The sequence below is a fragment of the Centroberyx affinis genome, unplaced genomic scaffold, assembly GCF_046629955.1.
Source record: "Centroberyx affinis isolate AG114_WGS23_722 - 3 ecotype Tasmania unplaced genomic scaffold, CSIRO-AGI_Caff_v1 ptg000826l_1, whole genome shotgun sequence".
Classification (NCBI taxonomy): Eukaryota; Metazoa; Chordata; class Actinopteri; order Beryciformes; family Berycidae; genus Centroberyx; species Centroberyx affinis.
In genome coordinates, this window is record NW_027279425.1 from 640,001 (window position 1) to 652,919 (window position 12,919).

The 12,919-nt window shown below is 41.8% G+C and overlaps 1 protein-coding gene across 1 annotated transcript in view; it reads left to right on the forward strand.

Moving 5' to 3' along the window:
• eif2b3 (eukaryotic translation initiation factor 2B, subunit 3 gamma) overlaps positions 1–2,300 on the forward strand; it is a 33,028-nt gene extending 30,728 nt beyond the window's left edge. The window contains 1 exon segment of the mRNA XM_071520798.1: positions 2,062–2,300. Within this exon segment, the coding sequence (XP_071376899.1) occupies positions 2,062–2,114 (53 nt within the window). The 3' untranslated portion in view covers positions 2,115–2,300.
• The last annotated feature ends 10,619 nt before the right edge of the window (positions 2,301–12,919 follow it).

A 12,919-nucleotide genomic window follows, 5' to 3' on the forward strand; every position in this document is an offset into this window, starting at 1 on the left:
AAGGGTCGAAATCATCTTTGTCAGTAGATGACAGTGTTGTGACTAATTTTTTTCAGTTCAGTAAATGCTAAATACTTTGTTAGCATGATTGTTTAAAAAACTAGTAATCTATAAAGTATTCAAAACACTGACAACATTGGCAGTATCGCTTTCTGTCTGCCTGCCGGTCGGTCTATCTAGATTAGATCACATTAGATTAGATGAATCTACATTGTACTAGCGATAAAACCAGTCTCCCCTTGACTTTATCTCATGTGTTGTACAGTATTGTCTCTCTCGCCACCAGGCTAACTGGCTGACCGAAGGCTGCTAAAGGCATTAAACACCCCCTCTACTCCTCAGGCTGTTAGCAGCTACGGACCACCCTGACAGTTAGCTGCACACACACACACACACACAGACACACACACACACACACACACACACACATAAACGCACACACATACACGCACACAAAAGTCTGTCTGTCAGGTGTTGATATTTCAAAGATACAGACTGGTCCTCTGGGTGCTTTGACAAATACACACACCCACAGGCATTCATACAATGGGTATACACAGGCACGCAAATACTTGCATGTAGATACGCACTATCTCTCCCTCGCCCTCGTGCCGTCTCTCTGAAGACACCATGCACCGCTCCACTGGTGCTGCACACTCTGACTCTACTGTCCGGTCCTGTACTTACACAGCATTTTACATTTACGCATTTAGCAGACACTCTTAGCCAGAGCAGCGGTTTAAAATGAGCGTAATAATTCAGTGTCTTGCTCAAGGACACATGGCTGTTGATAGACCCATCGCAGGGTTCAGTGTTATTTTTTTCCCCCACTTGCCCAGTCAGGCCAGTAGGCCAGAGTTTGGGCTTGTACTAACCCAGAAGAAGAAAAACTGAAAATAACCCCTTCTCATAGTAATTATATTCGTGAAGCCAGTTACTGACCTATCAACTGGCCCAAATGGAGTAACCTTTCCTCTTCCATTCCCCCCTCTCCAATCTCCTCCTCTTCTTTCCTCTCCCGCTGTCTCATGCTCCATTTCTCCTCTCCTCCAAACGGCTCAAACCGGTCCTCCGCAACAGATTCCTTCACACTAAAACCCGTCTGTGTGGACGGAACATTAATCAGTTCTGCCACCGTTTGCTTTGGATCAGCACCGATGCTTTGGGGATGGAGGGATGCAAGGAGTACAGGCTGCTCTGCTCATGTTGAACTGGCTTGGGTTTGATAATGATAGATAAAGTGAGAGAGAAAGAGAGACATCGCTGAAAAACTTTTTTTTTTTTTTGTCAGGTTCAGGTAGCGGTCAGGGTGACATAAGTTTTGCCACATTCAGGATTTTGAGGCTGGTCTGAAATGAAGTTGTTTTTTTTTATTGCAGACTCATAATATAACATTTAGTGAGCTTAGCCTCATGCAATAACAGTATGAGCATTATGTTGCAAAAACACAAATTGGAAACATTTGTCACAGCTGGGGCTGTCTCCAGAAAATAGTAATTTTGCAGCCATTACTTTTAGATTTTTTTTTTTTGGTTGTTTTTCGGGTTGGGAGAGGAGGGGTTGTATTTGTCATGATGTTACCTCTGTCAGCTACTTCTGTTATGTTGCCTGGCTATGTTCAGTCATGACTGGTGTGTCTAAAATGTGTTTTGTGAAATGTGGTTGACATACAGTATTTGCTCTCATTGAAACTACCAACTACTACTAACTACTACTAACTAATTACCAAAATTCCCATCCATGATCAGGGATGTGGAAAAAAAACCCAGCTTGGTTTTAGCTTGACCACCATGCATTTTTGAGTTTATCTAATGGGTTATGTGAGGGTTCCATAAGCCCGAGGGTTCTAGAACTTTCTCAACCCATAGACAAGCATGTCATCATTAAAATATGAAAGTCGCCAAAATTAGTTACGAGTTCCGAGGTTTTAACTTGACAACAGCAGTATCCGCCAGCAGTATGTTTTGTTTTTTAATTGTGTATATCATATGAATTTAACTCTCGCTCTCTCTCTCTCTCTCTCTCTCTCTCTCCCTCCCCCTCCCTCCCTCTCTCGTTTAGTCGAGAGGACTAACGAGGTCATTGTCGGGACCGACCAGCTGATGGAGATCTAGCAGCCACGGGGGCGGGAGTCACATCACCTCATTAACCAATCAGAGAGCAGCGGAACACGGTGGACAACTAATTGATGGGCTGACTGACCAATCCGAAGCCTTGATGCTGTTTGACAGTCCCACACTCTCTCTCTCTTCATAAGCTTTTTTTTCTACATTGTGTTCAAATAAAAGCAGGTCTGTTTAACCCCATGAATCAGTTCCAGTGGTATTTTTCTATTTTAGGTTAAACGCATTTTAATGATGTTTCTAGATTTCTGGTTCTAGATGGTTCTAGAAGAAAAAACATATAAAGTTACTCGATGAAAAAATTCAATGACGTCAACTGGCAAAACTTGAGATGGTCAGACATTTTGACTGACGGGTTTAAAGGTAGATCTTAGTAATCTTTTCACCACACTAGATGCTATCAAATCTTAACTCTCCTAATTGTCGCACTCAATTATTCAACTTCTACGCTGTGTGAGAGGGAGGAGTATGTTCTCGCACACGCTTGAGTGTGCATGGATGTTTACACGTGCGCACTGTGCAGCCGCGAACACCAGAGACGCAGAGAGAGAAAGAAGTGGGAGGGGTGACCACAATGGCGTGGGGGTTAAGTTTATTTGTACACAAAAATGGTGTGTGTAGGCCCCGGACCACCCAGCTTGATCCTGTATCAGTTAACACCGACACCCCACCCTTTCTCACACACACACACACACACACACCAGAGAAGGAGACCGACTCGCGCCCGACGCTTTTCTTCTCTTTTTTTTCCTCTTTTTTTCCTTTCTTCTCCCTTTGCTGTCAGAAGATTTATTGCATTCCTTCGGCAGAGCATTTCTTAAATTACAGGTTTGAAGTTCCTTAGTCACGAAGGAAGAAGATGAGGACAAGCATGTCTGTGGGGGTGCTGTGTGTGTATGTGTATGTATGTATGTATGTGTGTGTGTATGTGTGTGTGTGTGTGTGATTTACTGTCCTCTGTTTCCTATTGTGTCTGTGGCCTTGCAGGAGTCATTTAGACTGTCTCTTGTGGCCTGATTATGATGTTGCTGTGTGTGTGTGTGTGTGTGTGTGTGTGTGTGTGTGAGCGAGAGAGGGAGAGAGAGAGAGAGTGATTATGATGTTGCTCTGTCTTCCATCTCTACTGTCCTTTTAATGCGTTTGTTATTCTGTCACTGAGGCGGACATGTTTTTATCATTAGCCCTTAAACAAGAAAACAATGAAAATCATCAATCTGACTTTCTTTTCTGTTCCGGATCCAGTTAGAAGCTTTCAACCAGCCCATGATTCATCTTCTTTCATTACCCTGGCACCAAAACCGTAAAATCGTCCAAAATTACAAGTCATGAATGTAGAAACAATGTTTTAATCCCCTGACACTGTCGAAAAAGGACTGCTTTGTTTATGATTCTTGAGGTATACTTTATATTTTACTCAACATATGTGTTTCTTAAACTGTGGGTTGGGTCACAGGCGCATTTCTGGTGGTTCCACATGGTGAGAGAGAGAGGAGCCATACATTTTCATTTGACTGCTTTCCTTTCAAGACTACACTTCTTAAATTTGGGTCCCGGGCTGAGAAAAAGTTTACAAAGATGAATTCCCAAAGAAAGAATCAAAAATATTCAGTACAAGGCCATTCAAGCTCTACCGCAGAACTGTCTTCCCCCGTGTTGTTTAGGTCTTGGCTTCGGCTCGCAGACCAAAATGCTAAATAGTTCAGTTGTTTTCCATGTTCCCTGTCTTACCTGTGTTCATGTTTCTGTCAGCAACCACTGTCACATCATTCAGGATTCTATGTTAGAAAGTCAGAGTTTGTTTTACTTCACAATTTTGCCATTCACAAAAATACTTCGTAAATTGGAAAGATTATTGCCATCTTTACTATATTGAGTCAGATAGACCTTCATGTAAACATTCTTCTAGTTGTTTTTCCATGCTGTTTTCCCTCCCTGTATTAACCTTTGCACCCATGTAGACTTGTATCCCTCTATTTCTGCAGATACCTAATTATTTCGTCTTTACGCTGTAGAAATTGTTCCCATCTATTGAGTAGTGCATTCAATTTGAGTCACAACAAGCCACATCAGCCACTCATTTTTGTAATTGGGCATTTTTTTAATCTCTGGGTTGGAACCCAAAACAGGTGGCGAGGCTGTCTCCTCACACGACAACAGTGACTAGATGTTTTAATGAGCCTGGATCCTTAAGGTGAAAGACTACATTTGTCACCTGGGTCTTAGGCTGAAAGCGTTTGAAAACCACAGTTGAAGTTAGATGGGTCTGTGCTCTTTGTCTTGGCTGTGTTAACCCTTTTAGCAGTCTCACACTCTGACCTCTCCCTTCAACCAGATGATGAGATCTGGCAGCCGGGTGTGTTTGGGTAAAGGTTTGTATATTTATACAAAGACCCCAGAGTCCCTTCAATACAACGCCACCATGGCTGAGTCTGCCTGCTTGCCTCTGCGTGTGTTTGCTTGTGTGTGTGTGTGTCTGCACATGTGTGTACATTTGCCTGTGTATGACCATTGTTAATCCTCTTCCTAACAAACTAATCAATGCTCAGTCTCACCCCCCGTGTGTGTGTGTGTGTGTGTGTGTGTGTGTGTGTGACTGCATGCGTGTGCGCACATGCATACATGAATGTGCATGTGTGCTTTGCAGGTCTGGAGATCAGATGTCAAGCCACAGATCATATATCAGGCTGTCTGTTGGTCTTCGGGGCTGCGGCCCTTGGGTCGTTGGGACGTTTCTAACATGAGAGAGAGAGAGAGATTTCGATCCAATTATGCATCCCAAACATTTCTTCTAGCTTCTACCAGAAAGGGAAGAAAGGTTAGTTATGCAAAAAGAGCAAAATAAGTAATCGGATCATCAGTTCTTAAAAGAAATACCTCTTTGCTGGCAGCACATCTCCTGCCTAAAAGATTTGTTTTGGCAGGGATGAAAGCTAGCATGCTAGTAAACAAAGATACTCTTGCACACAGGCAATGAAGTTTTAAATTGGCACTTTTCAGTTAGTGTAATACTATGAGCTCCATTATAAGCTTTAAGCTCTTCTGTGGCACTTAGATGTGTAAGTGCTATGGGTACTTCTGTGTCTCTTTGGTGATGCTTGTGTGTGTGTGTGTGTGTTGTGTAGTATTTCTGATGTCTGTGTGTGCAGGGTAAAATCATGAAGACATCACATTTATATGACATGAACATCATAGAAGTTGACAGAAGTCTGGAGTCTGAGGGGCCCCTTGTTCTGGTGAGAGTCACTTCCTCCTCAGTGTTTTTCAGAGTCTGGGACGGGACCCAGGACTGGGGTGGGGAAGATTAAAAGGGATTTCATGATGGTTTTAGACACGAAAAATGTATTATATGACACTGCTGGCTATGTTATCTTGATATTGCCTCCGCATGTCCCTCCAACACAAGGTTAGCTGAATAAAGTCTGCTGCTGGCTGGTTGGTTAGTAGCTTAAGGGACAGGGTGCATTTTGTTTGAAAATAAATGTTTAAAATCACTGTTTGACACTCATTTGACTTTGATTTAACAAGTGAGGACTGAATTATGAAATCCCAAAACACCAAAACTGAGGAACAGAAAATGTGCCATAAGAATTTTATGCAATCTGGTCAGTGTTTTTTTTTTTTTCATACTAATGGGGTAAAACATGCTTAACATAAAACATAAACATGTGTAATGACACATGCTGATCCTTCAGTTCTGAGCTCCTGCTTTCTCATTAACTGAACCAAAAAGGTTTTCTGAAAGCAACTTGGTGCCAATATTCATTCATATAATCCAATGAAGGGAGATAGATAGATAGATAGATAGATAGATAGATAGATAGATAGATACACACACACACACACACACACACACACACATAGATGGCAGAGATACATACGTACATAGAGATACATAGATGCACAGTGAGAGGTGGGGTGGAGTCAGACTGTTGGGTTGGGGGTTGGCTGAGTAGCTGGGTGGCTTCATGGCTTGAGGGCTGATCGTGGGCGAGCGAGAGAGAGACAGAGAGAGAGCAGGCCACCCAAGTGGCAGTCAGTCAGAAACCTGTGTGTGTTTGCTGCTGACCCCTACACATTAGCACAACACTTCCTCAATTTGTCTTCTGTGTTCTCCGGCCACAAATGAATTTCCTCCCTCCCTTTTTTTTTTTTCCACACACTACCTTTCAAGATACCCCCCCCCACACACACACACACACACACACACACACACACACCCCACCCCCGCTCAATCTCTCGTTCAAACTTTTGAACACACATACACACACACACACACAAACACTCTTTTTACAAGCTCAACAGATACAACACTTGCTTATGTTACTTAGCCAACAAAGAGTTTGTGTGGAGACAGAGATCCCATGTATGGGATAACAACCTCAGTGACATGCCTCACACACACACACACACACACACACACACACACAGAGATATCCTTGTCTTTCACTGTGGAGGCCCACAGCTAATTAGCTAAACATTGACAGGGTGGTTGATTGGATCACATCTTAAATCAGTTTTGCAGTAAAATCACAGGAAGAACCATACAATAGGTCTGCTTTACATTGTTATATATACATCAGGTTGTTTTCAAATCTCATTATCTAGAGTCTGTATAAACTCCAGTGCTATATTAATTGCTGTATATTGCAAATAGGTTGGTTAGTCCAATTAAAATTAACAAAATATCCATCTCAAACTTTCAGTTCTGTTTACTTTTTTGTACTGTAATCTGCATACCACCGATTGCATTCCTCTTAAAACTATTCTACACCCAAGCAGACACAGTTGAAATGTTAAAAATGTAGTGATTCTTAATGTGTATGTCATGGTGTTGTAGTTGTTTTTGATTATTAAGAGTTCTTGTTATATCACATTTGTATTGATAACCGTGTTAGAATATCCCTGGATTCTGGGTTGAGATGGTATGAAATCATTCAAAAAGCTTATTTTTCATCAACAAGTTCAATCCTTCAAGAATTTATACACCCATTATTTATGTGTGTAAAAAGACTCCCAAGTTTTGGCTTGAAGATGAAGCGCAGTTTTTGGATGGGAGCTCTTTTATAAGCTTGTTCATCGTGTTGTAACAGATTACAACAGCGCAGTGCAATTTTGAAAGGCTATACTTTTCAGGCTATGTTTACACACATGGACATACATATTCACACACACACAGAGCTGTGAAGTTCTGGACTTTGTTTCCCAAGCTAAAGCAACAGGTCTGAGTTTGCATTACCACCTGCCAGCTACGTCTGACAATACCTCTGTTACAACCGCACAAACAAAGACTCAGAGAAAAGTGTGTTTCTCCCTCTCTCTCTGTGTTTTTGTGTGTTTTTTCCCTTAAAGGCAACCATTCATTACGATGACAAAGGGGTAAAGAAATGCATTATCATAATTAATCTTGTGTGAGACTGTGGGTGGCAGCTTCTACTCTCTTCTGAGGCTGACAGAGGTGCTCAATGCAGAAAGCATGTCTCTCTGCTACTAGGCAACTTTTGGCTTTTCATTGATATCTAAGACACTTTTATCTTGCAGAAAAAATGGTAGAACATTTTTGATTAATGTTGCCAGAATCATTTTTGGCTTTTCAAGAATATTTAGGATAACTTTGTGAACTTTCAACCAAACAGCCTGACTTTAAACGTTTTGTGGCTGACAAACTACAGGTTTTGGTTGATTTAGAAAGACTTTTTCCATCATCAAGGAATGCAAGTCTTTGTTGTCCTTATACAGCTTTATTTTTCTAATCAGGCCTGGCTAGCACTTAGCCAAATATTAACACTGTGTTCTGTCATCGTGAAAACAATTTGTTCATTTGGATAAGAGTTGGCCTGAAATGTGTTTGTGATTTGTTCTTTTTCGCCTATCAGCTTGCACAATTTCAGCAAATATCATTTCCCAAGGTCTTTTTTTTATGTCTCAGTCTGTCTTGGACTTGGATCTGCTGGTCTGTGGCTTATCACTTTAAACTTCTCAGCATAATTATTGTAAATCACCATCACAGAAAGAGATGAAGGCCTTTAGACCTTTTACACAAAGATGATACATTTAATACTTGGTGTAAATGAGAGCGATGTCATCCCTCCTCAATCACCCTCACATCACTCAGTAGATGTACTATTCGATCTACATCTGTATTCCAGACTTGGGTCACATTTGCAATTACTTTTTTATAGTTTGTTTTGGCCGATTTTGGTGCCTGATTTGTTTTCATTTCTGCCACAGTAGACATCATATAGGCAATCATTGGGAAGTGTCTGAAAGTTCATAAAACATGCTTCTCTGTGATTGGCAAACCTGATCTGTGTCCCACTCCAAAGCAAGTTAAAACATGTTTCTAAGAATTATTTGCTATTTCTGTTTGACCCAGGCCCAGGATATCTAGGGATTTGATAACATACTAGAAGCTGAGGACAAATTAATTTCACATTACATTGCTGTAAGAGAGTCCAAGGGCAAATATTGAACGATATATTGAAAAAGATCAGTTTTAAAAGGAACCACACATTCTCCAGACAGAACACAGTGTGACCCTTACCTTCCTTTTTTATTCAAATAATTTGTTTGTTCTTTATATGGGTATCAAATCATTTAAGTATACAAAATGCAACCTTGTGATATCAGATGTATGTTTTTACTTTTAACCCAAGAATCAGATTTTCACCTCACTTCTATATGTCCTAAGTGATGATGATTATCACTGTAGCTCTGATGAAATCTAGCCCAGGAAAATGTCTCTCTCTCTCTCTCTCTCTCTCTCATTCCTCCCTCTCATCCACCTTTTACTTATCCCATATGAGGGAGAAAGAAGAAATGCGGTCGTGACCGGTCCCACAGCCTCTCTTTACGATAAATAAACACTCTCCGGGCTTGGACCCAGGGCGGCGCGGCTGTTGTGTGACGGCTGAGTGCCAGAGCGGTTCCCCAACTCCCGCCCAGAGCACATACAGAACCCCGGACAGCCAGGCATGCATGGATGGATGAACGGACGGATGGATGGAGTCACTGGGGAGAAATGAAATGGAGGAACGGAGTGAGGGAGAGAGGGAGATAGGCAGACGTAATTGGAGGAAAGGGGGGGGTGGAGACGGTGCAGGAGGGAAAGATAAAGGTGTGTAGGAGAGATGGAGAGATAGGAAGAAGGGTATAGGGGATAAGAATGGAGACGACGGGACGGAGGAGAGGATATAGAAAGGAAAAGGGGAGGACAGACAGAGCGGGACAGAGCGGGACACAGGAAGGGGGGAGTGGGGGAGGACGGAGGGAGAGGGAGCTAGGCGGTTTGTGTTTGGAGGCCGGGGCGGTGTGATGGCAGATATCTGGACAGCGCATGGTCATCTCAGATGGTTTATTTATCCAAGGCCTCCAGACCAGGCCTCGGACCTCCCTGAGTTTGTTAGGCTTGAAGGGGCCCCCTACCACACAGCCCAATTCCTCACATTCCACATTAGCTCCCATTTCCAGCTGCCTGTTTCCCTCTACCACTCAACCCAACCCAGCCCAGCCCAGGCAAACTATACCCAATTCCAGTAAAGTGGAGGAACAAGCCGGCCATTGCCACCCTAGAAACATGAGCGCAGTATAAGAGCGTACGGTCCCCTCCGTTTGGACAGATGGTTCAGTAAGTATCTGTGTAGGTGTTTCATTGAAATACAGAAGGTTAGTACAGCATCCTGTAATCATACTGCCCATTATAAGTCAATGGGTAGGCTGATACAATAGGTGGATATATCCGGTTATGTCAACAGGAGAAAAAGAGGTGGCTCATACCTGCATAAACCTTTGACAGCAGTGTTAATATGTGGGCTGCTTGTCACTTAGCTACTCACTAGACATTCTGTTCTCAATGTTTAAGAAGAAGATAATTGCATCCCTGTGTTACTTTTTCGTAACCACAGATCTAAAGGCTTCAATGCAATGTAATGGTTTTCTAAGTAGGCATTACATTTTCTTAATTGTTGAAACTTTTATTGACTCTTCAGATCTAATCTTTCAGAAAAATGAAAAACATCAGCTTGGTAATTTGACCCCATATTTACATTCTATAATGCACACTACAGACGATGAAAATGTATCTGGGTGTGGTTTCCCTGAAAGTATCTTAGCTCTAAGATAATTCTGAGCCTGTTGACTTACAAAGGTTCAAAGAGGATCTTAATGATAGAGGGGTATTAAACGGGAGTTTATGATTGGTTAACCACCAATATTGGCCCATCTGGGGACCTGTAGTCGTCACCACATACTTACCCTTGATTTTAATGAAAACACAGACTTGTGAAGCATATACAAACAAAGCAATACAGAGCTAGGTTGTATTATTTAATTCTGTGTGCCGGGTTTTACTTTTCAAGTCATGTCGCCTGTTTGCAATTATCAGTATTTAAAGTTGTGGGGAGGAAGCCTAAAAGCCAGCGATGACAGTTGATCCCTACGGCAGCTAATGTTGCATATTGGCTGTCCTTGAACTTAATGGATATGTACAAGTTGAAAATGTTCTACAGTGAAAGAAACCGTTGAAATGCTGTACAGTGAAATCTCACGCTAAAATACTTTTGGGAAAATGTCAGTCAGTTCTGTCTATCAAATGAAGGACATAATTACAAAATCATTTAATATTCATTTTCTACATCAATTTTTACACTGAATATTTGTCACTGGTGAAAGAGAACTGTTAGAGAAACTGCCTTCACTCTTTATTACAGTGTTACATCATACTTTGTAATTAGTAATAAATAATGAATGGTCCCAGAAAGTGTCACCTTGCTTGTTATCACAGATGAACAGATTTTTGGTATTTATTCCTGTTATGTGACGTTTTAATACTGTTTGCTTTTGATGGCTGTACAGTAGCAACATTTAATGGAATGTAGAATATAGAATTATGACTAACAGTAATTTTTCTTCTTCATGATCCACTATGTGTTCCACATTGATTCTGCTTCAGTTGCTGATCTCTAGCCCCTCTAATAGTAATATTGGCTACTTACACTGAATGTACACAATATTAGGGAGATTTCACCTATACTCTAAGTAAGTAAGTGATGAGGTGAATCCAGATAAAAGCCATTATCCCTTATTGATTTCCTTTATTAAATCTATACCAATCACAAAGGAGGAGATGGAGACAGAGAGAACCAGAGGAGTTACAGAAGGATTTTTAAGCTTTGAGATAATTGAGATGTGGATTGTGCAAAATGGGCTGCAACTCGATATCAGGAAGATGCCCCTAATATTTTGTACATTCAGTGTATATTACCTAATGTCATTACACACATATCCTGGTCTGACCAGTCATGCTCCTGTCTCTCGCTCTCTCGCTCCTCCTCTCTGTGCCATGCAAACAGTGATGATGGACGTAACAACTTGAGAGCAAGCTGTGACATATAGATTGAACCTGCACTACCAGAGCTGTCAATAGTGGAACGAGCCTCTGGCACCAACACCTATATTCAAATGACTTTACTTCAGTTTCAAATTGCTTTACAGTAGCCCAAAGGGCCTCAAATTGGCTCCAGCCACCTGACAAATGTTTCACACAGCGGCATTCGTTTGGTGTTTAGGCAGAAAAAGTCTGTAATGTGGTAACATTTTTTTCTTCACCCCTATACTGTCATGAGTGGGGCCAATTGGGAACATACACAAGCAAACCAAACCACTCTAACCTCTTTCTTAGAAATTAGAAAACAATCTTGAAGGAGAGCCCTTTCTTTTTAAGACATGTTTCAGATGAACCTCTCTGAATCCATGAAATGATGCATGGAAAGACATGGAAACCTTCCAAAAGTCTCCACAAAGATAAGGGCTTCATATTGAACCATGCAGCTTCAAGGCACTATGGAAAAAAACAGATACATCTGAAACAATTTTTAAGAATTGTTAAGAGAGACAAAGGGGTTATTTTTTCTAGGGTGTAAGAAAACCTATCAACCTTCCATGCACTGCTAGGAGCTTTTGGCTACAAGAGGTGAGGCTACAGCTGTTAGTGCTAAAAACTTACACACACATACACTTCCCACAGCTGCCTGACAAACTGCACTCACAGCAAGGACTGGTGAGGGCGAAATAGGACTTTTTGGGTGTTCTGTAACAAATGTGTCGCTCTGAAACCTCATGTTCTATGATTAGATACAGAGCATGAGTTGGCGGGTCAGAAGCTGCCTTGATTTACTTACAAAGTGATATTGAATGTGTTGAGATTGTTTGAGCTGTAATTCTCACATAAAATAGAAAGAAAATGTTTACATTCCTTTTTTTCCCTAAAATGTGTGAAAAGCTGAATTAACATTTTTTTTTTTCTTATAATGACTTGCTTGAGGATGGAAAAAAAAATGTGTGCGTGCGTGCCTGCTGCTGTTATATCAATAGATGGCATGTGCGATTGCTTCTTACAAACTGAAGGGCTAAGCCACTGGGAATAATGTTCAGAGAGCAAGTGAGGCGGGCAGGCAGCAAGCTGTGTGTGTATGTGAGTGTGCGCGCGCTTGTGTGTATCTGCGGGTGCATGCGTGTATGTGTGTATGTGTGCGCGCGCGGCTATGCAGAGTTTATTGAAAGAGTTCCTCTCTCCCTCCCATTCGCCCTCCTCCTCCCCTCCTCCTCCCTCCAGCCCAGGCAGCAGCAGCCTGGGTGGTCCCCCTCTCTCTCCACTTTGGTGAGCTGTTGCTTAGCAGCTAATAATAGGCGATGTTTGCAAAGTAATTTGCCTCTTCCTTGGCCAATGGGAGCCGGAGCACTTTTCCATCAAACCTCCCTTTTCAGGATTTGCCGAGAGGCGAACTTCTCCAAATGTTACC